The following is a 26,937-nucleotide window of genomic DNA, read 5'->3' on the forward strand; positions in this document are numbered from 1 at the left end:
TATAGTTCTAGTATCGATAAGTGCTACCACACTGCAAGTTATACAAAAATACAATACAGCAGGCAGCACTTGTTGCTGTGACGTCACACACACAAGCGCAGGCAGCAGTTACGTCAATGCAGCAATATGCCCAGCAATCTGTCAAACCAACCACCACCACCAACACAAACACAAACAACAACTGACATTTCGTCAATAGGTCCATACATAAATTTGTCATTTTTTCACTTGGCCACAAAACAAAAAAAATCGAAATTTCGTTTGTTTTGTTTTTGCCGCCTTAACACAGTAACTGTATATATTTTTAAAAGTTGTATTTAAACAAATGCTGCATCAACCGACGCCGCTGCCGCCGCCGACGTCGACGCACGGCATGAAAATGATGTCGGGAGCTGAGGAAAATCGTCATTATCTGCGTGCCTTCATACAAACATATCGAGACATGCCTGTATTGTGGGACACTTCTCTCCGAGATTACACGAATCGGGAAAAGCGAGCGGAAGCATATCTCCGTCTCGTTCCCATCTACCACTATCTGAAACGGGACGCGACTGTCGAGGATGTGAAGAAGAAGATAAATACACTGAGAACAAATTACCGCAAGGAACTGAAAGTTGTGGAAAGCGCCATGAGATCCGGAAGTTTGCATACGCCGCGTTGTTGGACATTTCAGGAATTGGATTTTCTGCGCAATACGGAAAAGTTTTTGGCTGTTAATCCGACTTTTAAGAATGAACCCAACTTTTCGTTCAGTGAGAATTCCAGTTCGTTTATGGAACAGCATTCCAGTGTGCCATATCCGTATCGCACAGTGGGACAGACGCCAAACATATCGGAAATGTTTCACAAATCCTTTGGACATGTGCAGAAAGTGGATCCCTTGCCCCCACCCCCACCACCGCCACCCGGTGGCATGCATCAATCTCAGGGTGACTACGGAGTCGGTGTGGGAGTGGGAGTCGGAGTCTCCAAGAGATTGCGACAGACTCCGCCTGCCAATAATGTTTCCGCCTCCGCCTCCAACACAACCAACAGCACAACTACAGTGAGCACTCACAACACGGACGAGCTGCTCAACATTGCCTGCGAGTATCTATCCGGCACTTATCCGGAGGAGGAGTCCATTGCCCGCACCTGGACGCACAAGCTCAAGAGATTGCCGAGGGAACAGCGTCTGCTCGCAGAGCGTTTCATCAATGAGATTCTCTTCGAGGCGGAATCGAATAATCTGCATCGCGGCTCCGTCCAGATCAACAACAGCTTTGAGCCCTACGTCCGGTTTGAGGAGCCGCCGGCGTGTCACGAGGAGCAGGATAAGTCACAGAGTCCCAGTGTTCACACCTCCACGGAGTCCACACCAAAACCCAGCGGATCCGCAGCCGGAACCGGATCCGGTTCTGCATCTCAAGCGGGAGCGAGTGCGCTCAATGAGACCGGAAATACCGGCATTAGGGAATTCTAAATTACAAAAATATGTTGTACTATTAAGTGTTATTCAGTTTTTATTGACATATGGACATGGCACAGACAAAGTGTTGAACAAATTATATATGTAAGCTAGTGATTTAAATAAATATATCAATATATAGGAAAATATCTAAATTGCTTTTATTTGACATATCGATATATGTCGCTTTTTGATCTCGATTTATCGGTTGGACTTCATCTTGTTTAGTTCAATTCCCAACACGTTATCGTAAAAATAAAATGCTGTGGTTAAATAAATCTTTTAGAATAAACTATGTTAATAAATATCGAGTTACAGTAAAAAATCCCCAATTGTCTTTCATCTGACATATCGGTAGATGTCGCGTTTTGATCTCGATTTTTCACCATTCAAATAAATCGTTAGTGCTGGGAATACAACAAACCATTACGTTATCGATATTTAATAGCAACATTTGAATATTTGAAATTCATTAATATTTTCCTACTGATTTACATATCACTATTGTAAAAGTTAAAGAACCTGTATTTTTGGTATTGAGATTGGGATTCAATCTAATCGATTGTAATCCACGAGATGTCGCGTTAACCACACATAAGGAGATGCGCCAGCCAGAAAGAGACAGGCGCCAATCACAGGTCGATGCAGGATCCAGGCAATGGCAGCAATGGTCAGAGCAAGCGAGAAGGCAATAATGAAGTTACTCGTCACCGGGAATCGCGTGTCCGGCGCCAGAGCAATCAGCAATGGAACCCGAAGCACTGCAAGCAAATCAGGATTAAATATTAATGAAATGTATTTTGGGAATGGAAATAAATAGTGTCGATATGTATTTCGGAAAAATATTAACACAGATAATAATATTTCATATAGAATAATATACATAATATTTCAGTAAAATCAAAAAAAAAAAAAAAAAAAAACAAACAGCTGAGTTGATTAATTTTCTCAAACAAATATTAGTTATACAAGATAAGATTAAGTAGATAAAGTATAATTTTGAATAATTTAAGTAAAACGGAACTAGTCTATTGAAAATTTATTTAAAAAAAAGGGACTTATTAGATAAAAAATACTTTCGGATATATTTTATAAAAATAAATCGCATATTGATATCGATATTTACCGCTTATACTAAGATATCATTTCTCCCTATTTACAAAATATCGATATTATCTACTGTACTTGTAAATATTTTTTGATTTCTGTGGAGGATTGTAACGGAGGCACTTACGTGTAACGCGCAGCAGCTTCGAGTTGCAGGTGACGCCAAAGAAGATCAACAGCCAGCCGATAAATCGCCACCACCAGGTGTGCAGCACCTGAGCCCGATACTCCAATCGGAACACCTCAAGAGCACTGATTTCGCCCGGATAAACCAGAAGCACGGGTACTCCCCGAGTGGTCAAATACGGCTCCACCTTGTTGCCTTGGAGTCTGCCCACAATGCTGTACATTTCACCCTCCATGCCGGCGTAACTGAAGAGTATGCGCAAATCTCCAACTTCCGGATTAAATACATCGTTTGTATGATAATATAATCCCAGATGGAGCTTTATGCTGCTGTCATCGGGGCGAATATCGGAGGTCAGTTCGTTGAAGTTGTTGAATTTGTTCTTCACCTGAGCTCCGAGTTCGTATTTCCCAATGTAGACGGCATCGGCAACCTGATTATTCAAAATATTAATATCGATAACGGTCACAAATTGAGCACGTAATCGTACCTGAACGGCGCTCTCAATGGGAAACCGGGCGGGATTTGTGTGTCCGTGTCGCATGTGGAAATTGCGAGAGTCGACGATCTTGTCCCGCCATTCTCTCGTGTAGTAATAGGTGCGAGAGTCGCTCTCCACCGCACCGACGCTCTCGCCAAAGTTCTGCTCGACGGCCTCCTCGACCCATTGATACATTTGAACACGACGCTTGAGTTTCACAGCCATCAGTTGGATGTTGTAATCCGGTTCGGTAAGTGGTTCACCACAGATGATTGGGCCAGAGAGATGCACAATGCGATTCTCGAAACTCTGATCCTGCTCCTCCTCGGTGAACTGCATGGAGTAAATATCGGCATAGGCTTCGTCCAGAGCCAACATTGTGTGCACCGCGCGTCCCTCATTCCAGTAGAGCACAATGGCGCCACCTATGAACAGCGCCAGACCAAAGATCGAGATCAGCCAGTGAGCTCGAAATGTCTCGTTTAATGTGGCCATGGAACTGCCAAACTGTTATGCATTTATATTTGCAATGCAACAGCAATAAATGCTGCGAGACGACGGCACAGCTGATTTACAAATATGATGACTGGGCTGACAACTTTTTTTAGTAGTCATTTCGCAACAAAAATCGAGTTGGCAGGTTTGGCTCATTTTCATACTAGGGGTATTTCTGAAACGGACTCACCTTGGGTTTCGATTTGGTTTAAGTATCAGACTTTTCACTTTTTGCACACTGACAGCAATAAATAAATGCTGCACAATTTCTCGCTGGAAAGCATCCAAAAAAAGCTGAAATTCGGCTGCAAAATGGTTTAAAAAACAGATGATTTATGTATGTAGTAGCAGTGCTGCCAACTGTCTTAATAGTCAATGCCAGCTGTTATCTGCACTACAATCGATACAATGTTTTCACATCTCGAATCAAAAATCAGCTGTTTTGACATTCAAGCATCAAACTTTCAACACAAATAATAATAAATAAATAACTCAAAATGTTTAGCAATAGTGTAGCCGATTATCAATTCACCAAGGAGATCAAACATGGCAAATTTGGATCGGTATATAAGGCAAATTTTACGGTCAACAATCGTGTGGTTGTAATCAAAAAGTTTTCACTGGAAGCGGAAAATGATGCAGAATTGAAGAAACTATTTGCGGAAATCTTATGCTGTCGTCAATTCAAGCACCCTAATATCAATAAGATACTGCACAGTTTCATATCGGAAATGGATGTGTTTATCCTGTATCCGTATATGTGCTTTGGAACGTGCCAAATTTTACTGGATAGCATTTTCATAAATGGGTTTCCCGAAACACTGATAGCACTGATATTTAAGGATATTCTCTCGGCTCTCATGTATATACACACAAATGACTTTGTCCACGGATCCGTTCGGGCTAATCATATATTATTAGATAGTCAGAAGGCAGTATTATCGAATTTTCACGAGAGTCGCAGTTTTATAAATCATGGCAAGAAGAAAACTGTTTTGCATGGTGTATCGCAAAAGAAAAACCTGAACTGGGCAGCACCTGAAGTCTTGGATCAAAATATCAATGGATACACTGAAAAGTGTGATATATATTCGGTGGGCATAACTGCATGTGAAATGGCCAACGGAATTCAACCTTATATCGAAACGCAACCCACACTTATGTACACTGAAAAGATTCGGGGTAATGTTCCCTCACTGCTGGACAGATCAACATATACAATGTTACTGGATGATCAGGGAAAAATGCCATTTGAAAATCCGACAGCAAGACGATCTTATGAAATTTATAGTCAACGTATTCTTACCGATGATTTTCATCAATTTGTGGAAATCTGCTTGAATCGGAATGCGGAGAATCGCTGGAGTGCCAAAAAGTTGATGACCCATGCATTCTTCAAGCAATGTAGACACTCTTTCATCTCGGATCACGTCAAAAAATGTCGAACGGACTTGCAGAATAACCCCTCGATGGAAGATGAAATTATTGAACCACTGCATGATGATGAAACCAAATACTCGGAGGATGTCCAATGGAATTTTTAATGTATTGTTAGAAATAAATAGAAATAAGAATAATAAAAAAATATACGGACAACAAATATCTATTAATAATATTTATCCTGTGTCAACGAGCATTTTCAATTGAAATCCATAATTTATTTCACATAATTTACTATACTATATATAAATGTGGCTTTATTTACAATTTATTTGTTTTTTAATATATATAATTTGTTAGTTTTTATAATTAAGCCAAAGCATATAATGCCGCATTATGCATTTGCATTTAAATATTTTTAAATTGTGTTTCCCAAAAATAAATTTTTAAATGTGCTCGACAAAATTAAATATCACTTGGCGCCTTTAAGAACTAATAAAGAAAATTACATAAAACGAGAAAATGTTGGTTTTCCCTTGTTTTTTTTTATTAAACAAATTAATAACAATTAGGCAAACTAAAATTAAAAATTATGTAACAAATAACTAATTAGAAATATATATTTTCGTTCATTTTGTTGTCGTTTCGATTGTTAACTTAAAAGATTAAAAATTGAACTAATTATTTGGACAAACATCACGCACAAATTGTTTTTGAAATTAGTTTAAGGTTTCTTGGGCATTTGTTAAGTCTATGGATATTAAACATAACTTTCAGTAGAGCGCATCAAATGTACAAATTTAAATCTTAAGCTCTATATATTTTTTACTTTATATATTTGCAATATTTAGCGGCCTATCACTGACAAATAACGTTTATTTTTATCTATTTTTGTTTATGTTTATGTGAAGCTAATTTGCATATGTGAAGCATAATTAATTAGCACGAAATTTTGTGTAGTGTTTAACTAAAATGTAGTACCCAATTAAATTAGATGGGTATATTATTACAAACTAAATTAAGGTGTTATTTTTTCGCTAGTCTGCAAAACTTGTAACTTGTTTAGGTCGGATTTCCATAACTTGTTTTTATAAATAGTATATTCATTTAGACTTAAAGCAAAAAGTTAATGATTAATTAGAATTTAGCGTTGACTAACATGCCACACAATCAAAAAACTCTTATCGCCTCGATTTTCGATCGTTTGATTTGGTTCCAGTTGAATACTGTTCTCCATGTCATTGTCATCTGCAAGAATTTCATTTAAAATAATTAATAAATTTAGTTCACAATAAATTATGCACTATTTACATATAATGCGACAGACTACAGGGTTTTTTCAGATATGTTACAGAAAAACATTATAGAATGAATATTATTAATTTGGTTCTTTGATCTAATATTTTAGTTTGCTGCAGAACTACTTGGAATATTTTTTAAATTAAGTTTTGATTAGTATTTAGATTTTATTCTTTTAAACTGAAAGTGCGCATATTTTTTATGGTAATTTTTAGATAAGCCAGCAATTTTACACTTAAAAAGATAGTTAATAATATAAATAATATTTGAAATAAAATAATATTGTTAAGTAAAAAGCAAAAAGATAAAAACTAATACCATTAGAAGTTAGATACCGCATTTAAAAAGTGTGTTTTGTGTTTTTCTTATAGTGACTCCGGCTAAAAAGTTAAGTTTAAAAACAATTTGATTATTATAAATGTGGCTTAGAGTATTTAAGTTTTATATATACAAGAGCGGAGATATTTTTTATATAATTGTTCCTTTGTTTTTTTTTTATTTGAATTTAGTTTGAATAGGACATTTTACAAGGACACCAAGGGACACCACTTGTGATCTCTGAGTGGTTTTGTTGGAACTGTGACGAAAAGTGCATAATATACAGCATGTGAAATTATGTTTTTGACAAAATTAAAAAAATGCACAAACAATTACAATATGTGACATAATTAGACATACTGTATATGGGGAGAAAAGTGATATCAAATTGCAACAGAACGAAATAAACATTGAACATAAAGTTTGCATAAACCTTAGAGGGTCAGGGTCGGATCGTAACGGAACGGATCTTGAATCAGGTCACATATACGGACGGCGCTTTTGGGGCTCAGTTAAAATGCTGCAATCCAATTTGAACTTCCGACGCTGAGCGGAGAGCACTACAAATTGAAGGTACTACACGTTCGTCAGGTTAAACAAAAAGAAAATGCGATTAAATCAACGAGTACGAGACGAAAACGAATACGTAACAAAATAAAAACTAAGCAGTAGAAACTAAACAGCGCAAATAATAAAAAAGAAAAACAAAAACAAACCAAAAATAAAAACAGAGATCAATAAAATCAAAAAACAAAAATGATAAGGCTTACGTATCGACTTTCCAAACTATCAAATGCGCTGCATTATCACTAGCATCATATTTATCATGTCCTGCAGATGGGAATTTGAATATGGAACGATTATACAAAATGGATTGCATATATATGTAGATTCAGTCGGATCAGATCAGTCTGCCAGATGGATATAGGCTACGATAGATAAGCTACAGCTTCGACGATCCTTGACTCCACTTACTTATGCGAAAATCAATGTAACCCTCGCCGCCGCACATGACCAACATATCGGGACGCTTGTTGCTAAAGGTTAAAGTTCCATTCGGTTGCTGCAACATCGGCACTGACACAAAGAACTTGACGGCATCACGATGACCATGGAAGGACAGTTGAGCATTGGCCATGCAACACAATGGCATTTGGCCATGGGGATCAGCTGGTCGATTAAATCGAAGAGATTACAATTAATACATTGTATCGAAATAATGTTGCACTGCTACTTACATGATTTCTGCTGCGTCTCGGCAAGCGGCACAGAGATGATGACGCCATTGCTGGTGCCGATCCAGAGTCGATTGCAGGACACCATCAAAGCTGTGATGCGCACGAAGCTAAAGCCCAGTTTGCCAGTGCCCAGCATCTTGGACACATACGGCTCAATGTCCACATCCTGTTTGTGCTCAAATGTATGCGTGTTGTAAAGACGCAGCGTGGAATCCAAACTAATTATAAAGATCATAATTTATATTATTATATATAAAGTATTATAATTTCAATTGCTTAATGTAATGAACTAGATTTATTTTGAGTAGGTAATATATAGGCATTCTTTTTCTAATATTAATGAAATAGTTTGATTTTTTTTAAGTTTTGCTGACTTGAATTTCCTAGCTTTTGCTCCATATTTTGCCTATTTCTATTTATATCTATGTATCTTTTAGCTTCCACAAAAGTAGTCGTAATTTTAATGAAATTAATATAACTTATTTTTGTACTCTGAATGTTTTTCGAATTAGAAATTATTAGAATTAATTCCTTTTTATCATTAATTTCTAAAAGGCCAGCTTATTACACTATCAAATCGTCTTAGCTACGTTGTGTGAAAATTTCAGCTTTCTAGGTCTTACGGCTTGGTCTCCCCAATGATCAGTGAGTGAGTGATTATATGATTATTTTGTTGTCATGGTTTTTTTTTAATTCTTGCGTATTTTTTTGAAATAGGAATTACTTTACCGTATAGATACCCAGACGCCGGCACCGGTGGCTGCCATTTGTCGCACCTGGCTCTCCTTGCGGGGATGCGCGTCCAGCGAGTGCACAATGTTGAGCGATATGGGATCCACAATGAAGATCTTGTTGCGATGCGCGGCCCAAATGCGTTCGCCGGCCACACAGAGGCAACGTATCGAATGATTGCGATCACCGAGCGTAACCAGATGATAACTATTCAGATCCCATTGGCCGTCTGTCTGGCGGCGGAACACGGCCAATTGGGCATTGGCCAGCGCAACAACAACACGCGACTCGACATGCACAATCGCCAGCACCGCATCGGGCAGAAGAACCTTGTGCAGACACTCGTGCCACCTGGACACACTGCTGTGCACGTAGAGCCAACCCTCCTGGTCACCCAGCCACATCGTTGGTCCCACCGAACTCATCGCTGGCTCATCCCGCTCCTTTGTACCCATTATGGGATTCAATGATTGCACATTGTTGCTGTTACTTTTGTTGTTGTGGTTGCTGTTGTTGTTGTTGCTGACGTGATTATTGCCCTCGGAGCTGCTGGAGAGTCGCTGAGGAGCACCTGGGAATGTTTAAAATTGCAATTATTATTTAACTTATGATTTGTTTATGTCTTATTTATAATTTATTTATGTTTATAACGGCAATAGGTATGTCTAAAATTGCAATTATTATTTAAATTTTTGACTTATTTATAATTTATTTATGTTTTATTTATAATTGTGATGGCAATAATCATTTCAAAAATGTAATATTTTTTTATTATGATTTATTAATAATTATGATTGTGCCACTTTTTTAAAGCAAATTAAAAATGTTTTCAATATTATGGTAAGAATTTAAATCAGAAATCACATGATTGCAATAAATTTGGAATTTAAAAAGATGAAGGTTTTTAAAAAAAGAAATTCAAATTTAAATATTGTTTTAATATTTGTCTGTTTTTTTTTAGGATTCCTACCTGGCAATGCCTGACGTATCTTGATGGAATCCACATTGCCCAAGGGTTCGGTGGCATCCACAGCAGGCAGTTGCTCATTAGATTTCTCTGTAGCCTCCTTAGCCTCTGCCACGCCCACAACTGTAGCTGCTTCGTGCACTGCCTCCTGCGCCTCCGTCTCTCCCTGCTCCATTGAATCCTGCTTGCTATTGCTGTTCTGATCGGATTTGGGACGCACACGTATGAATTCCACTTTACCGAGCAGTTCGTCACCGTCGCCAGGACGTTGTAGCATCTCTCCGGCACCCGAATTGACCACCTCGGATTGCTCCAACAATGCGTAGTCGCTCTCCATGGCACCCTGCACGGATGCAATGCAGAGGAGATGCGATGCACAGATGGGAAATGCATCCAGCACCGTTGCCGATTGATTCGCATCCACCACACTCACTGTGCTGGCGGCATGTGTGCTCGTGCAGATCCACACATACGAACTGAGCTGTGTCTCCGGCTCCAGCGTTGCCAGACTGGCACGCGCCATTTGGCGATCCAGCGCCTCGACACTCTGCTCCGCCGTGGGACTCGTTATCTCGGCGATCTTGAGTGTCGTATGCGAATTGGCGGGTATCAGACATTGTCCATCCTTGGTGAAGCCACCATGCAGATTCACGCCAGCCGCACAAAACACCTTCATGTGCGGCGATGCCTCCGCCAGAGGATTACAGTAAACGGGCACGGGTACACCGCCCGAATGACGACCCGGATTCGCATCCTGATTCGTCTTGTTGATGGGCAAACTCCAGCCATAGGCATGCAGACGTCCGTCCTCCTTTTGGACATGGGCCCGCAGTTGGCGATACTGTTCTCGCCTCCTAGCGCTAATCCTCTCTGAGCTGCCCTCCTCCGCATAATCCTTGGCCATGATCAAAGCATTGGCCAGTCCAGCGCTGGCCGGATGGGGAGGAGGATGTGCACCGCCTATGGCAAGGCGATTGTCGCCTCCTCCGCCACTCCGACTGGGTGATCCATGGCTGTGGGCAGGGCTTCCTCCGCCTGTGTGACGAAACATCGGCCCCCCTCCGAGACCGTCGGCGACGCGTTCCGTCGGACGATTGGAGGGGCTATTTAGACATAGGGAAAATATTAAAATTATTAATGCAGCTCATTTAAATAGATATGATCCTAAAGTTACAAACTCACGTAAAAAGATTACTAAAGTATTTCCAAATGCTTTGTTTCGACTTCTTGTCCAAGTTGTCGACGGTGCGCGAGGCACGCAGTATTTCAGTGAGACGCACTGCCTCCTGCAGCTCCATTAGCCGCTCCTTGTACTGATTGCGCTCCATTAGCACCATCGCCATCTCCACGCGCGTGAATCTCTTGCGCTGCGCCAGCGGCACATCATTCTCCTCCTGTTCGGTGTCTATTCAAGAAGATAACAACAGACATTAGTTTGAAAAAGTCATTTTTTCAGAAAAGTCAAAGATAAAATAATTTCTTCTATTAAATTATTTTTTGATGGCAAATCAATACAAAGACCAAATAATGATCAAAATGACATTCCGCATGCAAATCGATTGAATTTTGACAAAGTTATGAAAGTTTGAAGTTAGTGAAACCTTTGACTTAGCAACTTTACAAGTCAAAAATTTTGTCAAATTTTGCATGATTTTTTACCGAAAAATGGAACCTCTCAGAATCAAATTTAAAGTGTCGTTTTATACTAATTTGGGCACCAGGAGTTGTTTAAAAGTGAAAATTCGAGATTTAAAATTTTCAAAAAAATATTTTTTCAAAAAAGTCAAAGGGGGGAGTACATGATTTTGACAGAAAAAAATGGAAAATAAATTTTTATTCAAAGTAAACAAAATTTATACGCAGAATCAATTTAGAGACCAAATAATGACCAAAATGACATTCCGCTTGAAAATCGATTGAATTTTGACAAAGTTATGTAGGTTTGAAGTTGGTGAAACCTTTGACTCAGCAACTTTACAAGTCAAATTTTTTGACAGATTTCACATGATTTTTTACCGAAAAATGGAACCTCTCAGAATCAAATTTAAAGTGTCGTTTTATACTAATTTGGGCACCAGGAGTTGTTTAAAAGTGAAAATTCGAGATTTAAAATTTTGAAAAAAATATTTTTTCAAAAAAGTCAAAGGGGGGAGTACATGATTTTGACAGAAAAAATTGAAAATAAATTTTTATTTAAAGTTAATAAAATTTATATGCAGAATCAATTTAGAGACCAAATAATGACCAAAATGACATTCCGCTTGAAAATCGATTGAATTTTGACAAAGTTATGTAGGTTTGAAGTTGGTGAAACCTTTGACTCAGCAACTTTACAAGTCAAATTTTTGACAGATTTCACATGATTTTTACCGAAAAATGGAACCTCTCAGAATCAAATTTAAAGTGTCGTTTTATACTAATTTGGGCACCAGGAGTTGTTTAAAAGTGAAAATTGAGATTTAAAATTTTGAAAAAATATTTTTTCAAAAAAAGTCAAAGGGGGGAGTACATGATTTTGACAGAAAAAAATGGAAAATAAATTTTTATTCAAAGTAAACAAAATTTATACGCAGAATCAATTTAGAGACCAAATAATGACCAAAATGACATTCCGCTTGAAAATCGATTGAATTTTGACAAAGTTATGGAAGTTTGAAGTTGGTGAAACCTTTGACTTAGCAACTTAACAAGTCAAATTTTTTGACAGATTTCACATAATTTTTTACCGAAAAATGGAACCTCTCAGAATCAAATTTAAAGTGTCGTTTTATACTAATTTAAGGGTCAGGAGTTGTTTAAAAGTGAAAATTCGAGATTTAAAATTTTGAAAAAAAATATTTTTTCAAAAAAGTCAAAGGGGGGAGTACATGATTTTGGCAGCAAAAATTGAAAATAAATTTTTATTTAAAGTTAATAAAATTTATATGCAGAATCAATTAAGAGGCCAAATAATGACCAAAATGACATTCCGCTTGAAAATCGGTTGAGATTTGACATAGATACGAGTATGAACTTACTTTGTTGTTTCACCTGCTCCTTGACCTTCTTGAGGTCATCCTCCAGCTCACTGATGCGTTGTCTAAGCTTCGTCCTCGACTGTTGCATTGCATTGAGTTCCTCCCTCACGATTTCTATCTCACCCGTCAGTTCATCCACTTTGACTATTAAATCGTCCTTGACAATGTTGAGTGCATTTCTGTTTAGTAGATGGTTGATTGATTGATTGACATAAGTGGATCGATTGGTTTAGTTTCACACTTACTTGGTTGCCAGCAGCTCATTATTTTCCATGATGAGGTTTTCCACCTCTTTGCCCATGCCTGAAATTGCATGAATAATGTCATTAGCATCGTTTGTAAAAACGTTTAACAAAAAATATACAAATAAAATCCAATTATAAATTGTGTATGTAGAACGCAAGTGGATGTTGTGTGTGAAATGTAAGTAGATGAGAGAAATAATGCAAAATGTTAATGCAAAAGCAGGAAAATAACAGATTTTTATAATTATTAATACAAATTATAGCATTTATTTCATTTTCAATTTTTGTACTATAATTTATTAATACAAATTAAAAAGTACTTTTTATAAAAAAAAAAATTTTTAAACAAATTTTAGTTTTTTTTAAATAAAAACTTGCATTTTCCAGAATAAGTATATCTGGAAATTTTCCATTAGATCCCTGATAAAAAGTGGAACATGCGGTAATGAAAATGACTCGTAATGTGGAATGTGGAACATAAGTGTATCGTATGTAAAATGTCAGTAGATTAGTGAAATAACGAGAAACGCAACGTTAAATAAAATTGAAGAAGAATTGATGTAGTTCGAAGTCCAAACCAGAAAATTTGATCTATTATAATAATGTCAACTAAAAACCAAAATTGAAAACTATGATTAAAAACCCAACATCTGACACCGAAACAAAACAAATATTTAAGCTGTAGATTGAAGATCAATGATCAATAGAAGAGAATCGAATAGAGTCACTACTTACATAGAGAAAGAGACTACGATAGTTAGGAACTACAACAATATATGAAATTCAAATCGTATCGCACTACAAAACTTACCAAAATAGTTGTCGTTTGCTTCAAATATCAGAAAAAATTGTTCAGTTTGTTTTTGTTGCAAGTGTCGGTGTTTTTTTGTTGTTTAGTTTTTGTACAAAAAAAATGTTGGGAAAAAAAGGGATTTTGTTTTTTATATATTTTTTTGAATAGGTAAAAATGTTTCGGCATAAAAAAGAGAAATTTCAAATTTCATTAGAGATCAATTGTATATAAATATCTTTCAATTTTTATTAAGCTTTGCATTGTGACAACAGATTAATCTCGAGCACATCAATTCCAACACATATCACAAAAAAAAACATATCCGATGTCATTTGAAATCAATCAGTCAATCGGATTTATATCAGTCGATTATCGTATGATATTTGATGTATTTACAGGTTATATAGATGAATCCATATATGTAGGAATTATATGGTGTTGGTGGTGGAGTTTGTTGTGGTTGTGGTTGAGGTTGTTGTTCTTGGACTTGGTCTTGTGTGTGGTACCTACCTGAGGATGCGTACTCTCCGGGATGTACCCAGCTGCCTATTTTGCAGGAACAGAGTTCCGTTGAGTTCCAGATTTGTTTAGAATTGAGTGTGCATTTGTTTTGGGATTGTGAAGAGAAGAGAGAGAGAGAGGGAAAACAATGCATTGAGTTGAGTTTTGGGTATATTTTAAAGCAAACTCGTGCAGAAGAATTTAATTCAAGTTCCTCTTACCTATTCTTAACTAATACTAAGAATACCAAAAACTGGAAAGAATTGGCAAAACAATACAAGGAAACTTTGGAATTGGAAAATAAACAATGGGAATTCCAAATTAGGAAAAGTAAAATTTAAGAATTTTAATTGAAAAATAAATGGTTTTAGTATTTTTGATATTATAAGCTTTTTATATTAACAATTAAACTTATGTGATTTTTAAATAACAAATTGAGATTGAAATATTATTTCAAAAATCTTTTCGTTTATAAAGAGTTAAATTAAATCAAAGCTGATTTTGCTTTTCTTATACGAATGAACTAAATTTTTCCTATTTTCATACCCTGCATGTTTTGCTTATATGCATAGTTTTTTATACCCTTATTTGTCTTTAGTTTTGTAATTGTTACAAAAATCTCCGGAATTCGAATAGCTGGGTATACCCTCTTACCTGTAACAATCTCATTCTCTTCGCTCTCTTCGTTATCCTGAAAGGACAACTCTTGGTAAAGGTTATTGTCCGATCGTTGCTCCTTCTTGGTGGTCGATCGACCAACTGAGAATTGTTTTGTGTTTAGTTTGGTGGATTCATTTCGAGTTTTTAGTGAAGTTAACACAAACACAAAAGAAAGTAGAAAATGTTGGAGAAATTAGTAGAGTTGCAGGTTTGTTAAACGGATCTAGGATCAAGGTGTTCCACCTCCACCTACCATTAGCGGGCACATTTGGCACAACGGGACTCATGTCGGGACTCTGCGGGGATGTTGCCTGATGTTGTTGTTGCAACGCATCTGTTGCCGCACCACGTTCCACGGTGCCAGCCAAATTATCGAGCTCATTCTGCAACGATGGCGGTCCCGAATCATCCGACTGACTGCCCACACTGCAAATCGTCTCCGTGTCGAGCATCACCGAGTTCTCCAACGAGGCGAAGCCATAGGAAACGGGACCCGAACTGCGTGCCACGGGATTCAGACGTGCCCGACTCACCTCCATGCGATCGGAGGCGTTGCTCATCTGTGAGTGCGTCGAGCCCATCAGCATCTTTGTGCGCTCCATGTAGTCCACATGGTTCTTGAACAGCTCCGTGTAGCGCTCATGCAACCGGGCGTATTCCTAAAAAATGGGAAAACCATTTTAGTACGCTAAAATTAACTATAATTAATATGTATTTGTCATTTCATTGCCTTTACAAAGAATAATGTTACTTAAAATTACTAACATGATCATAAAAAATTTTGCTAATCAATTAGTGTAGATTTTTATATAGCAAAAAAAAAATTTGAAGAATGACATTCTTTACATTTTAAATGTAATTTAAAATAGTTTTGATTTTTAGAATTTATTTTTTTTTTTATTTCATTATTGTATATACTGAAATATTTGATATTATTTCAATTACTAAATTATTCAATTTCAAAAAATTTAAATACCACTGCTAGTGAAAAGTAATTTCATGATCATAACTTTCTATAGTGAAAAAGTAATAATTATGCTTGTTAAAAAATAAACAAAGGTGAACGACTTGTTGAGTTTATAGTTTACCTTCTTGAGGTCAGTTTCCCGCTCCTCCAGGCGACTGGCGTGTTCCACGCTGTTCTTGTGCTTCAGCTCCAGCATGCGGACAATGCTCTCCAGGGATTCCAGACGGCTGGCGAGTTCTTTGTTCTCCTGCTCGGCCAAGTCCTCAGCCTCCAGCAGCTGCACACACACAAAGAGAAACGTTGCAATAAATTCCGATTTCAGTTCTGTGTATTTTATATTGCAACTTTACCTTTTGCTCTGACTGCTTGCGTGCACTTTTCTCCCGTTCATATTGTGTGACCAACTGTTCATTGTCCTCACGGAGCAACTCCACCTCCACGTCCTGCTCCTGATTGATGCGATAGGAGGCATCCAGGCACTCCAGCACGTTTACCAGCAGCGGCATCAGGTTCTTAACCACATCCTCATCATAGCGATTGATCATTCGCTCGAATTCCTGATAAATGCTACCCGCCAACTGCTGCACCTGAAGATTCAAAAGGTTTTGTGGGTGGCATCAGTTTCAAGTCGATTGCAATTGAGACAGCAACAAAAACAAGACAAAAAGTGAGAGAGTTAGATAGAGAGAGAGAGAGGGAGAGAGAAAGCGAGACAGGGTTAGAGAAAGATGAGCGCACTTTAATGGCTTAATTAAAAACTCAAGTTTCATATTCGCGGTTTTTTTATTATTTGTAGCCTAGTAAACAAAAGGGTAAACAAGTTTGTTTGATCAAATAGATGAAAATCGGATGTCTAAATATTAAAAAACGAGAGCAGTTTTAAAATTACAGCCTAGAAATTTGACACATGGAATAATTGATATTTAACGGATATTTGCTGAAAATTTCACCTCGTTTGGTTAATAAACTAGAATTGAGTTACACAGGCCTCGTAGTTATTAATAGTTTAATGCAGATTTAAACTAAAAAAATGTTTCCTATAATAAATATTCAATATTTTGCAGAATATTTTTAGTATTTAAAAAAAAGTTTTTTTTTACTTATTTTCCTTTTTACCGTTATTTATTTTGTGTTTTATTTATTTGACTGAAAAATACAGGTACTGGGCATCTAATAGTCGAGCACCTCAAGTATAGTATTTAATTTATGAATGAAAGCGCTTTAAAATGTGGCCCAATGAAAACGCAAGTCATGCATTGCAACAACAACAGGAAAAATAGAGTATAAAAAAGTAAAGTTAGTTAAGTAAGAAAGCTGAAAGGTCAAAGTTAAAAACTTCCCATGCCATTTTGTTAGGTGGAAAAACAAATAATATAAAAACAAAAATAAACTCAAGTTAAGTGCAGAGCGTAACAAATTAAGGGAAAAACATATTTAAATATCGTGCAGTTAAAAGTAACGAATAAAGTGAGTGACAGCAATAAAAAAAAAAAGCACCAAAAATTTTGAACTCACGATGCTGACAACCTCTTCATTCTGAAAGAGAAAGAAAAAGAAGAAAAAAGGACACGTAAAAAACCAAAATTTAACAAAAATATTAAATTTACATTATAAACAATTAATAAACACAAAATAAATAATATAAAATCCCACAAGAAATGCAGTTTTTATAAAAAAATAATAGATTTATATATGAGTGTAGATTAAATTAAAGGCATGGGATGAAATTTAGTACTAAAGTTAAGCTTAAATTAAGATTATGGACAAATAATAATTGTATTGAAAAATGTTTCCTAATCGATCAAACTCTTAACATAAAGTCGAACCCAAGGCCAGGTTCCATATACTTTATAAGGTCAGCAACTAATCATGCATAGAAACCATTTCAACCATTTTCATTTCTGCTCTGAAGTTGTTTAATGTTAAAAACCAGTTTTATTACTCAGTGTGAAAAAAAAACAGTATGTCAAGTAATTGTTTCGACCAGATGTCGCAAAAAGGAGTTATGAGTTTAAAAAAAGTTTCAAGTCACAAAATAAAATTATCTGAATGAATGGAAAAAATCTTAGATATTCTACTAAACACAAAAAAATTTAATAGATCTAAATAAAATAAAAAATATGTACAAATATTTATAAAATTGCAATTTTCATTTAAGAATCATAGTTTCGCATTTTTATAATAAAAATTATCAATAAATTTACAAAAAGGTGCCAAAAAATAAACGGTATTGAAAACGGTACTTTTATAATTCAAAAAGAGTTGAAACTTAATTTTTTTATAGCTTGTGGATTGAAGCCAACAAAAATTGTTATATTTATTATAACATTTTTTTTAAATTTAATTAATATATTTTTATTATTTTTTCAAATTACTTTTACTCTGTAATTTATATTTTTTAAATTACAATTTTTTTGGCACCCCTGATTGATTTTTTGTTGTCTAATAAGAAATATTGAGATACATTGGGCTTAACTATTCTAAAAAATAAATAACAATTATGTGACTTGTTCGTCTTTGACACAACAATTACTTGACGTACTGTATATTCGTCAGCTCTGTGACGGAGCCGCTTCAATGAGTTGAGTTGCGTTGTGGGCGGGTCGGAAAGGGGAACGGTAAGGGGAGTGGCATTAACAGGTAGCCAATAAGGTTAGTGAAACATGTGCTGTCTAAAGGGTTTTTGGGGACACAATTTAAGTAGTCGGTCGATGAGCTCATTTACATATTTACATATGTGTACATACATATTTATATAGCCAACGATTAAAGCTCTTCGAAGCTGATAAAGTGCAAAAATCAATGACGCGGCTTTGATTGCCAGAAAATGGCAACAGACGGAAACAGAAGGAGGGTAAGGAGAGGGAAAATGCACATAAAAATAAACTGCTCATAGGGAAAGGGAAAAACAAAAAAAAGGAATTGCGTGAGGCGACATTTCAAGAAGGCAACTGACTATTGATTTTTATTTCCGTCTCTAACGTTGAACTCCTTTTTGGTCAGTATTTTGGCAGAATTTCGAAATGTGAATGTCAATGACTTTGGGCTGTGGTCAGCTGATGCATAATAAACAAGCCAGCGACCGGGAGAGGGAGACAGAGGAGAGGGAGACAGAGGAGAGGGAGAAGGAGAGATTGCAGACCAGTGTTGGCAGAACAGAAAGCTGGAAAATAGCGGACAGCTGAAATTTTTGGGTTGTTTTCTCCCACAAAAACAAAGATAAATAATATTTTCATGAAACGCAACGTTTTTTAAAACACCTTATGGTTAAATGAAGCCTGCTTTCTGGATTTTTCTCTCTAACACAAAAAAGTGTAAATATTTCAGCTAACACTTTAAAATTAAAATTAATTTAAATAAAGTATTAATAAACATGGATTTATCGACTTGTTCTAAGCTAAATGTAGCTTTTTCTTTTTCCCACTACTCAGCATTTTCTTGCCGCTAAAGAGTTGACAACACTGGGATGCTCGACAGAACAAGCCAGGCAAAGGGAGAGACAGTGAGCAAAGAGAGTCAAGTGCAGACATAACTGTGATTGTAGCACTTCCTGCTGATGCAATGCTCATTATCTTGTCTTTACTTCAAAAGCAACAAGAAAAACAAGATATGATTGGGCTTATCAGAAAGCAGTTTCTCTCTGTGCCCGCATGAATGAATCATATAAACATTAATCATATAGTTGGCAACACTTACCTTTTCGGACATGACCATGTTGTTGTCCTCGGTGCCGTAGACCGTTTCAGCACCCGACTGTGGTCCACAATTATTGAGCATTGTGTCATCGTTGTCCATCATTTTTGTTGTTGTCTTTTTATCCTCTCTCTCGTTCTCTTTCTGTGTTGAGTCTCTTGTGGCTTCTTCTCAAGTCGATTTCCTAATTACACATTTGTGGGTGTGTGTGGGTGGCGTTGACACTTGTGTGTGTGTGTGTGTGTGTGACACAGACACTACTACAAGTCACGCGTTATGCAGCTTTCAACCCCAAACAACAACAATAAAATGCACCCACACATGCACACACTCACTTGCATACACTTGAGTACAATAGTTTTTAATTTTTGTAGCGCAGTGTCAATGAATCTGTTTGTATTATTATTCAGCTTGTTTATTTTTAATACAATTGCATTATCTGCTGTGTGTTCTGCGTGTCACTTATTTGCGTTTTTCGCTGTTTCTATGTTTGGCCATCATCCTCTTTCCCCCACCATTTGCGACGTATTTTTGACTAGATTTCATTTTTTCGTTTACGTTTTTCGCACATTCTTGCTGCCCGTCGTATTTATTAAATATAGCCGCGACATATCCGCACAACTAAAGAACTATTTTATTAACTATTTACACCTTTTTTCAACATATTTTGCGATATATTAAAAATATAATAGGCGAGCAACCGATTTTCGTGATGAATGAGAAAGAATGACTACAGTGCTGCCAACTTGCTTTAATATGCTACAGGAAAAACAGGTTGACGGGCTCGGAAGTTCCATTTCCACTTTAGGTTCATTTTAAAAAATTCCAGTTGTAGTTCATTTGGTTCAGTCATTCATTTGCTCGCTCGTTCAGTTGAAACAAGTTGGCAGCGCTGGTACTATATTTGTCAAATTCGCAAAAGAAAACAGTATCAAAAATAAGTTGTTAATCATGGTTTTTGTTAAAAACTGGGAAGATTTTGAAATAGCCGCTGAAAATATGTACATGGCGAATCCACAAAACTGCCGATACACCATGAAATACGTGCACTCCAAGGGTCACATACTGCTCAAAATGACGGACAATGTGAAGGTACAAAATTTTATTGGTTAATGTTGAATAGGAAATAATCTAATTGCTAATTGTTTATATATAGTGCGTGCAGTATAAGGCGGAGAACATGCCCGATCTGAAGAAAATTGAGAAAATCACAAGCAATCTGGTCGGTCACATGGCATCAAAGGAATAAAGCGAACACAACAATTTATTGGCCACGGCAGCAGTTTAAACGCAGCAACAACAACAAACTCACACATACACACACAAGCACACGATTGTTGTTGACTGTCTGTCTGTGTGTCTCACCTGCAATTGTTTAGTTTTGTAAGCGTTTTGGGCCATAAGTCGGCTAATTGTGTGGTAACAAGAGTAGTTAGTTACTGTTTAAATAACATTTTATAAATGTTAGCTCTGTACACACAAATTCAGTCCGAACTGGCGCCAGGTTTAAATTTACGATACTTTTGTATTTCGACTGTAATGTGAATGGTTGCAGTTAAAGCTGCATCATATTGTGACATATTCAAAGTAATGCACATTTCCATGAAATGCTTTAAACAAATAAAATGAGGTGTTTTTTATAAGAAAATAAACTTAGCTTTTTAACAGTGCTGCCAACTTTTTAGAGGGAGAAATTGTTATTTCTGGCGTTCGAAATTTTAATATAGTTGTTTTAGCAATCACTCTGAAAATAGCTAGAGCTAGCTATTAAATAGATAAGTTGTCAGCTGTTAGTATTGGGAAGAAGTTGAATCGACAAAATGCCTTGCATGTTACAAGACATAGGTGGCGCTACACGCCCGCTTAGATTTAAAAACTTTAAGCCGAAACTAAATTGACTTGTAATATTTTATACTTTTATACAAAGCATAGTTGTAGTTTTCTTAATTTGTAAGTTCTATTAATGGCATATTGAATGCCATGCTTCAAATAAATTAACTGAGCGGTTTTATTTATAAGAAAAAATTGTATTATAGAAAATGTTTTCATTTCCACAGGAAATTGATTGCTATTATTAGTGCTGGGAATGCGACGACAGGCGTTTTATGTTTTAGACCATAGATGGCACTTCAAGACCGTTACGGTTTGAAAACTTGTCAAGCTGAAATAAAATTGTTTTGCAACAATTTAACACTTGTAAAATACGCATTTTTATAATTTTTGTCGCTGCCTTTTGGTTAACAAAAATGTTAATTGCATAGCCATTAAAGCGATTAAACAGTCAAAGCAAACAATTTGCAAAGCACAGCTGAATGATGACTCAAAGGGAGTGAGAGCGAGATAAAGAAGAAGCAGTTGATGCTGTTTCTGCTCAGTCGCTGACCGCTGTTACTCACTTAATAAGCAGAGAGTAAATATTTGAGGCACTCGAGTTTATTTGCCACAGGAGATTGACAGCAATGCGCAAGTTTTGATGCCTGACTACATGAGAGAAGCGACAGAGACTAAAAGAGCGAGAAAGAGAGAGAGAGAGAAAGAGCATCAGAGAGATCAGTAGCAAAGTGTTGTTGACCAAAATGCCACAAGAAGTGTTTGCACTGTGCAGAATAAGTACCTGCCAACTCAGTGGGCAACTCAGTAGCCACCTTGGATTAAGCCCAAAATGTTTGACGTTTGTTTGACCCAAAGAACAAAAAAAAAAAAAAAAATCTTATCGATTGTCGCTTCGGTCGCTTTTGATGGCGGCCCTACAGTTGCAGCTCAAGCAACTGCACTTGGCTTTGATTAGAGACCGAAGAAGCCGACAGTGCCTACCGACAATTTCCGGCCCAACGTACAGTGGGAAAGCCCGCTAGATTAGCATATATTTATTTATTTATTAATAGTTAAATATGAGCAGTTGACCAAATGTAATTTAATATTATATTAAGCAAATTGTTTTTTAAAGAAAAACTAATTTAAATATATATATTTAAAATTCTTTGTCCTGACTGACTTAATGCCTGAGCCCAAGCCATAAGACCTAGGACGCTGAAATTTCAACACAATTAAGTATAAATTTAAATTTTTAATTATATTCTTTTGCGTGTGTTTTAAAAAGGGATCCGAAAGCAGATCGATATCCTAATTCTACAAATATTCAAAATCAAATCGATAATAAAACTATGCTAAAATTATTTAAAAGGTAATTAAAAGTAGGTTTATTTGAACAGATTAGAATAAAAAACATATTAGAGATTCGATAATCTTAATAAATGCTAGCTTATCTAGCTGTTTTTGCCACTGTGTGTAGACTTGAGAGCCGAGACAAGCTCATTTGGCTTCTGTTTGTCGACTTGGCCAGATCGACAGTGGGGTTTGTCTTGGCCTTTTTGCCATCTTCTTCTTCTTCTTTATCGGATGTTTGTGTTTGACGTTTTGTGCTTTTGAATACGCTGTTTACCGTGCATTCATTGCAATCACAATCTCAATCACAATCACTTTAGGCGGTTAGCTTGAACACCACCGCAAATGCACCATCGTAAACGTCCGTCCCTATTTTCAGACTCTGTACTTAATAAATAAAATGGGACTACTATGTATATCAAGTGTATGTCAAATGAAACCCCTCAGAATCAGGTTTGAACTATCGTTTCTTACTATTTTCTGATGTTTTCGGGACGAAAATAAAAAAATCGTTTGAGTTTTGGCAGAGTTATGACAGTTCGAAGTTGGTCAGACTGTGGGTCTAGCCGCTTTACAGTCCAATATTTTGTCCAATTCCCCATGATTTGTTACATGAAAATTAAAGGTCTCAGATTCAAGTTTCAAGAGTTGTTTTATACTAATTACGAGATAAGGAGTTGATTAAAAGTGAAAACTGAGATTTAAAACTTCTAATTTTCGAAATATCAAAGGGGGGGAGTCTATGCATTGAAATCAAAACCACAGAGATAAAAAACTTTTTGATCGAAATAAATTCAACTTAAATGCAGAATGAAATAAAAGGCCAAAACATGATCAAAATGATATTCCGTTTGTAAATAGGTATAGTTTTGACAAAGTTATGCAAGATTGAAGTCAGGTAAAACCAAGGCCATGCGTAAAATCAAATTATTAAATTAAATGAGCTGCTGACTTTTTAAAGAATCTATCTATCTAACATATTTAATACGTAATAGGTACAGGGTCTCTCAGAGTCGAGTTTGATCGACAGCACTATTTTTTATTAGCTTGTCTCATAAATTTAAAACACAATCGAAATATAGAAATCAAATATATAAATAAATAAACATTCAATCTGAAATATATGACATGAACAGAGGCTACTGGTATTTGAAAATCATAAACGCAACATTCAACGATCGTTACATGTCGATAAAGCAGCCCCAACAACAACAACAATAATAATAACAACAACCAACATTTAATTAGGCACAGTGGTTGTTTGGTCATATAGAAGCTATCCAAGCTGTCGCGTTGACTGCGATAAACTTGACAAATAACATAAATGCTTTTTATTGCGGGTGGTGTCTATATCGCCCCAAACCCCTTTATAGGGTGGGGAAGGTTTCTAAGCTTAGTCAAACAACCGACATAGACTATATATACACGTTAAAGTACTTACTACCCGTATTACGCTTCGATGCATTCATTTTATGACACCCACTGGCGTCAATTATAAAGATATTTAAGTACAGTTAGCATGCAATTAGACAGGCCAAAAGGAGGGATCTTAACTATACGATTGTAGACGTATACGAATACCAATACACATGACATGGTCATATATAAATTACAGCCATTGATAGTCGTTTGCCTTTGGTCATATGACAATTAGTTATAAATTAAGTCCATGTCGCCTTATAGCCTTATGCAAGTGCAACAAACTTAATAACAACTTAATAACTTCGTACATGTGCAAGGCTTTGGGCCAAGGCTACAAAATGGAACCAAGAAGAACCTCTAACTTGAACTGAGACAGCTTGTATCCTTTTCTTTCTATTAAAACCGCATATAATGGAAACTTACTTAGTAAACCGTTAAATATGCCAATACAAGCAGTTATCAGACTTTAAACGTGCATAACTTCGTCAAAACGAACCCTATTTTTATGTGGAATGTCATTTTGTTCATTATTCGATCTCTTTATTGATTCTCCATATAAATGATATTAACTTAAAAAAAAATTTATTTTCGATTTTTTTTCGACAAAATCATGTAGTCCCCCCTTTTTTTTTGACTTGTAAAGTTGCTAGTCAAAGGTTTCACCAACTTCAAACTTCCATAACTTTGTCAAAGTTCTATCGATTTTAAAGCGGAATGTCATTTTGGTCATTAATTGGTCTCTAAATTGATTCTGCATATAAATTTTATTAACTTTAAATAAAAATTTATTTTCACTTTTTTCTGCCAAAATCATGTAGTCCCCCCTTTGACTTTTTTGAAAAAAATTTTTTGTCAAAGTTTTAAATCTTGAATTTTCACTTTTAAACAATTCCTGGTGCCCAAATTAGTATAAAACGACACTTTAAATTTTATTCTGAGAGGTTCCATGTTTCGGTGAAAAATCATGTGAAATCTGTTGCTAAGTCAAAGGTTTCACCAACTTCAAACTTCCATAACTTTGAAAAAGAGCTTAAAGCGGTTTCCTTTGCCCTTTTTGGTCGTGTCCACTTCAGTTGCAGTTATGCAAATAAGCCAAGTTTAATTATGAGCATTAGCCACTGTTGAGCGGCTACCGTTTTGAGTCAATACTTACTTGGGTGTCGATGGGTTTTCAGGCTTTTATTTTATATTATTTTGTGAGTTGAGGCGGCTTGCGTTAAAGATTCGCTTTGTTGTGCAAATGGTTGGCAGCTGAGTTCAGTCAGTCAGTCAGTTAGTCAGTTCAGTGGCGATAATGGCCATTAATGAGCAGTTTATTGACGCAAGCCATTGACCGTATTGTGATATGCCGAATTTAGTGACTCACTTTTTAGGAGGGGCGTCATGAAATTTACCACTAAATAAACCAAAGACATGAAAGTCATACGAATAACACCTAGATAAAAAAATTGGCAACAAATTCTTAAGAAATTGTTAATATTTTGAGATATTTTATTTAAATTTGTAAATTTCCTTTTATGGTAATACGGAACCAAAGGATTCAAAAAGTGGAATAAATATTGATATTTTTTAGTAAGAAAATATATCCAACTTTACATTTAATGAAAATATTTTTTTTTTCAGTGTATATAATGAGTAAAATAACACTTCATTAACTACTCATATCTATTATTAAAAATCGCTGCCCTCTTTTTTTCAATCGAAACAGGAACTGCGAATATATGATTAACCGGAAGAAACTATATCTTTTGGACCTTGACGTCAGATATAAAGAAAATAATAAACTGCCCTTAGTAATAGCAATATCAATTCATCATTCAATCATTCATCATCGCCAGTTAGTTGTTAAGAGCTGAGCCCAGTTAATCAACGGTGACACAATGTCTATAAGGAAACAGAAAATATTATTTCATTGCAATTGAATCACCCTACGAATCGACAGAAATTTCAAGAAATTGCTGATATACGCGTATGATAGAGAAAAGTGCTACAACTAATTGGAATTGAAAATTGAACTCAAGTTTTTGGACAGGTAAACAGATTTGTCATCCCATCCAATAGTTTTTAAGTAATTCCAACTTTTGGCTTATCACAGTCAACAAATCAAGTCGAAATCAAGAAAAGCCTTGATAAATACAATTGTTGCTAATAATACAATTATATACGACTTTTGGGTTATTTGGACGAGTGCTCGTAATATGTTATTTATAACGAGGCTGTTTGGTAAATCAACGTCTTTGATTAGAGCTTAATACATCTTGATAGCTACTATGGTTGTAGCTAAATTTATAAATCAAATATTTTTACAGTATTATAAAGTTAACAAAATGTAAAACATATTAAACTTAATGTGGCTGATTCCATAAAGTAATGTATATGTATATTCTTGATAAATACAGACAGATTTATAAGAATTAACGAAAATAATTATTTTCTCCGAAATATTATTGAAATACAGGTTATTTATTTATATGGAAAATATGTATTTAATATTAATTTATGCATTATAGTAAGTTTTTCTTTTTTTATTATACAAGGATATCGTTAGATTTAATCCAGTAACTCAAAAGCCCATATTTGTGAAATAGTTTTTCGAGACGCGACGCGTTTTAAAACGCGCCCAAAACACGCTCTAACTTCTATTTATACTTGAAGTTTGACTTGGAGTCGTAGCTTTGGATCTTCACCGCATCCACAGTCACATTCACAGTCACCTCCACATTCACAGCCACATCTGTTTACCCATTAGCGTTTTGGGCGGCTAAAATGTTTGCGCTGTGGCGTCGTCGTTGAATTTTGGGATTGGAGACTGCAGATTGGGGTCTTTTGTGGGGGAAAGAGAAGGGGCTTGGCTTGAAATCATTTTCTCCAAGCATTTTTGGC

At 36.0% G+C, this 26,937-nt stretch overlaps 5 protein-coding genes across 17 annotated transcripts; 3 read left to right on the forward strand and 2 right to left on the reverse strand.

Annotated features, from left to right (window-relative positions):
• The first annotated feature begins 127 nt into the window (after nucleotides 1–127).
• Nucleotides 128–1,596, forward strand: LOC117788138. Its single transcript, XM_034626802.1, has one exon. The coding sequence runs from the start codon at nucleotides 326–328 to the stop codon at nucleotides 1,460–1,462; it is 1,137 nt and encodes a 378-aa protein (XP_034482693.1). The 5' UTR covers nucleotides 128–325; the 3' UTR covers nucleotides 1,463–1,596.
• Nucleotides 1,485–3,725, reverse strand: LOC117788139 (transmembrane protein 43 homolog). Its single transcript, XM_034626803.1, has 3 exons — nucleotides 3,172–3,725; nucleotides 2,682–3,114; nucleotides 1,485–2,208 (listed from the first exon to the last, which is right to left on the reverse strand). Exons 1-3 carry the CDS (start codon nucleotides 3,655–3,657, stop codon nucleotides 1,997–1,999), a joined length of 1,131 nt encoding a protein of 376 aa, XP_034482694.1. The 5' UTR covers nucleotides 3,658–3,725; the 3' UTR covers nucleotides 1,485–1,996.
• A 364-nt stretch (nucleotides 3,726–4,089) lies between these two features.
• Nucleotides 4,090–5,257, forward strand: LOC117787406 (putative serine/threonine-protein kinase STE20-like). Its single transcript, XM_034625918.1, has one exon. The coding sequence runs from the start codon at nucleotides 4,155–4,157 to the stop codon at nucleotides 5,199–5,201; it is 1,047 nt and encodes a 348-aa protein (XP_034481809.1). The 5' UTR covers nucleotides 4,090–4,154; the 3' UTR covers nucleotides 5,202–5,257.
• A 407-nt stretch (nucleotides 5,258–5,664) lies between these two features.
• On the reverse strand, nucleotides 5,665–20,210 carry LOC117786516 (JNK-interacting protein 3). 13 transcript variants are annotated; one of them, XR_004617636.1, is made up of 17 exons: nucleotides 19,471–20,210; nucleotides 17,290–17,310; nucleotides 16,125–16,361; nucleotides 15,896–16,051; nucleotides 15,061–15,466; nucleotides 14,802–14,906; nucleotides 14,157–14,192; nucleotides 13,665–13,682; nucleotides 12,854–12,911; nucleotides 12,609–12,787; nucleotides 10,774–10,996; nucleotides 9,595–10,694; nucleotides 8,622–9,204; nucleotides 7,893–8,110; nucleotides 7,630–7,824; nucleotides 7,088–7,230; nucleotides 5,665–6,285 (listed from the first exon to the last, which is right to left on the reverse strand). XR_004617636.1 is itself a non-coding variant. In XM_034624824.1 (17 exons), the coding sequence occupies exons 1-17, from the start codon at nucleotides 19,570–19,572 to the stop codon at nucleotides 6,282–6,284; spliced, it is 3,702 nt and encodes a 1,233-aa protein (XP_034480715.1). In that variant the 5' UTR covers nucleotides 19,573–20,210; the 3' UTR covers nucleotides 5,665–6,281. The 13 variants fall into 13 exon arrangements, 12 of the variants coding, with proteins under 12 accessions (XP_034480715.1, XP_034480708.1, XP_034480707.1 ...); XM_034624824.1 differs by lacking the exon at nucleotides 7,088–7,230 and adding an exon at nucleotides 7,425–7,485; XM_034624820.1 differs by lacking the exon at nucleotides 5,665–6,285 and adding an exon at nucleotides 7,425–7,485 and having other exon boundaries at nucleotides 7,091–7,230.
• Nucleotides 20,211–20,418: 208 nt separating this feature from the next.
• On the forward strand, nucleotides 20,419–21,116 carry LOC117786985 (signal recognition particle 9 kDa protein). The gene is made up of 2 exons (XM_034625419.1): nucleotides 20,419–20,559; nucleotides 20,624–21,116. Exons 1-2 carry the CDS (start codon nucleotides 20,419–20,421, stop codon nucleotides 20,714–20,716), a joined length of 234 nt encoding a protein of 77 aa, XP_034481310.1. The 3' UTR covers nucleotides 20,717–21,116.
• The last annotated feature ends 5,821 nt before the right edge of the window (nucleotides 21,117–26,937 follow it).

Source organism: Drosophila innubila (genome assembly GCF_004354385.1).
Source record: "Drosophila innubila isolate TH190305 chromosome 3L unlocalized genomic scaffold, UK_Dinn_1.0 0_D_3L, whole genome shotgun sequence".
Classification (NCBI taxonomy): Eukaryota; Metazoa; Arthropoda; class Insecta; order Diptera; family Drosophilidae; genus Drosophila; species Drosophila innubila.

Bases quoted from the DNA above. Each gene is read 5' to 3' on its own strand.
- LOC117788138 (XM_034626802.1), top strand. From the start codon at position 326: ATGCTGCATCAACCGACGCCGCTGCCGCCGCCGACGTCGACGCACGGC.
- LOC117786516 (XM_034624816.1), bottom strand. From the start codon at position 19,572: ATGATGGACAACGATGACACAATGCTCAATAATTGTGGACCACAGTCG. The intron at 14,907-15,060 runs GTAGGTGGAGGT...AACAATTCTCAG, and splicing joins GCCAAATGTGCCCGCTAATG to TTGGTCGATCGACCACCAAG. The intron at 7,825-7,892 runs GTAAGTAGCAGT...TTAATCGACCAG, and splicing joins CGAGACGCAGCAGAAATCAT to CTGATCCCCATGGCCAAATG.
- LOC117786985 (XM_034625419.1), top strand. From the start codon at position 20,419: ATGGTTTTTGTTAAAAACTGGGAAGATTTTGAAATAGCCGCTGAAAAT. The intron at 20,560-20,623 runs GTACAAAATTTT...GTTTATATATAG, and splicing joins AAATGACGGACAATGTGAAG to TGCGTGCAGTATAAGGCGGA.
- LOC117788139 (XM_034626803.1), bottom strand. From the start codon at position 3,657: ATGGCCACATTAAACGAGACATTTCGAGCTCACTGGCTGATCTCGATC. The intron at 3,115-3,171 runs GTACGATTACGT...TTGAATAATCAG, and splicing joins CCATTGAGAGCGCCGTTCAG to GTTGCCGATGCCGTCTACAT. The intron at 2,209-2,681 runs GTAAGTGCCTCC...ATTTGCTTGCAG, and splicing joins GAAGCTGCTGCGCGTTACAC to TGCTTCGGGTTCCATTGCTG.
- LOC117787406 (XM_034625918.1), top strand. From the start codon at position 4,155: ATGTTTAGCAATAGTGTAGCCGATTATCAATTCACCAAGGAGATCAAA.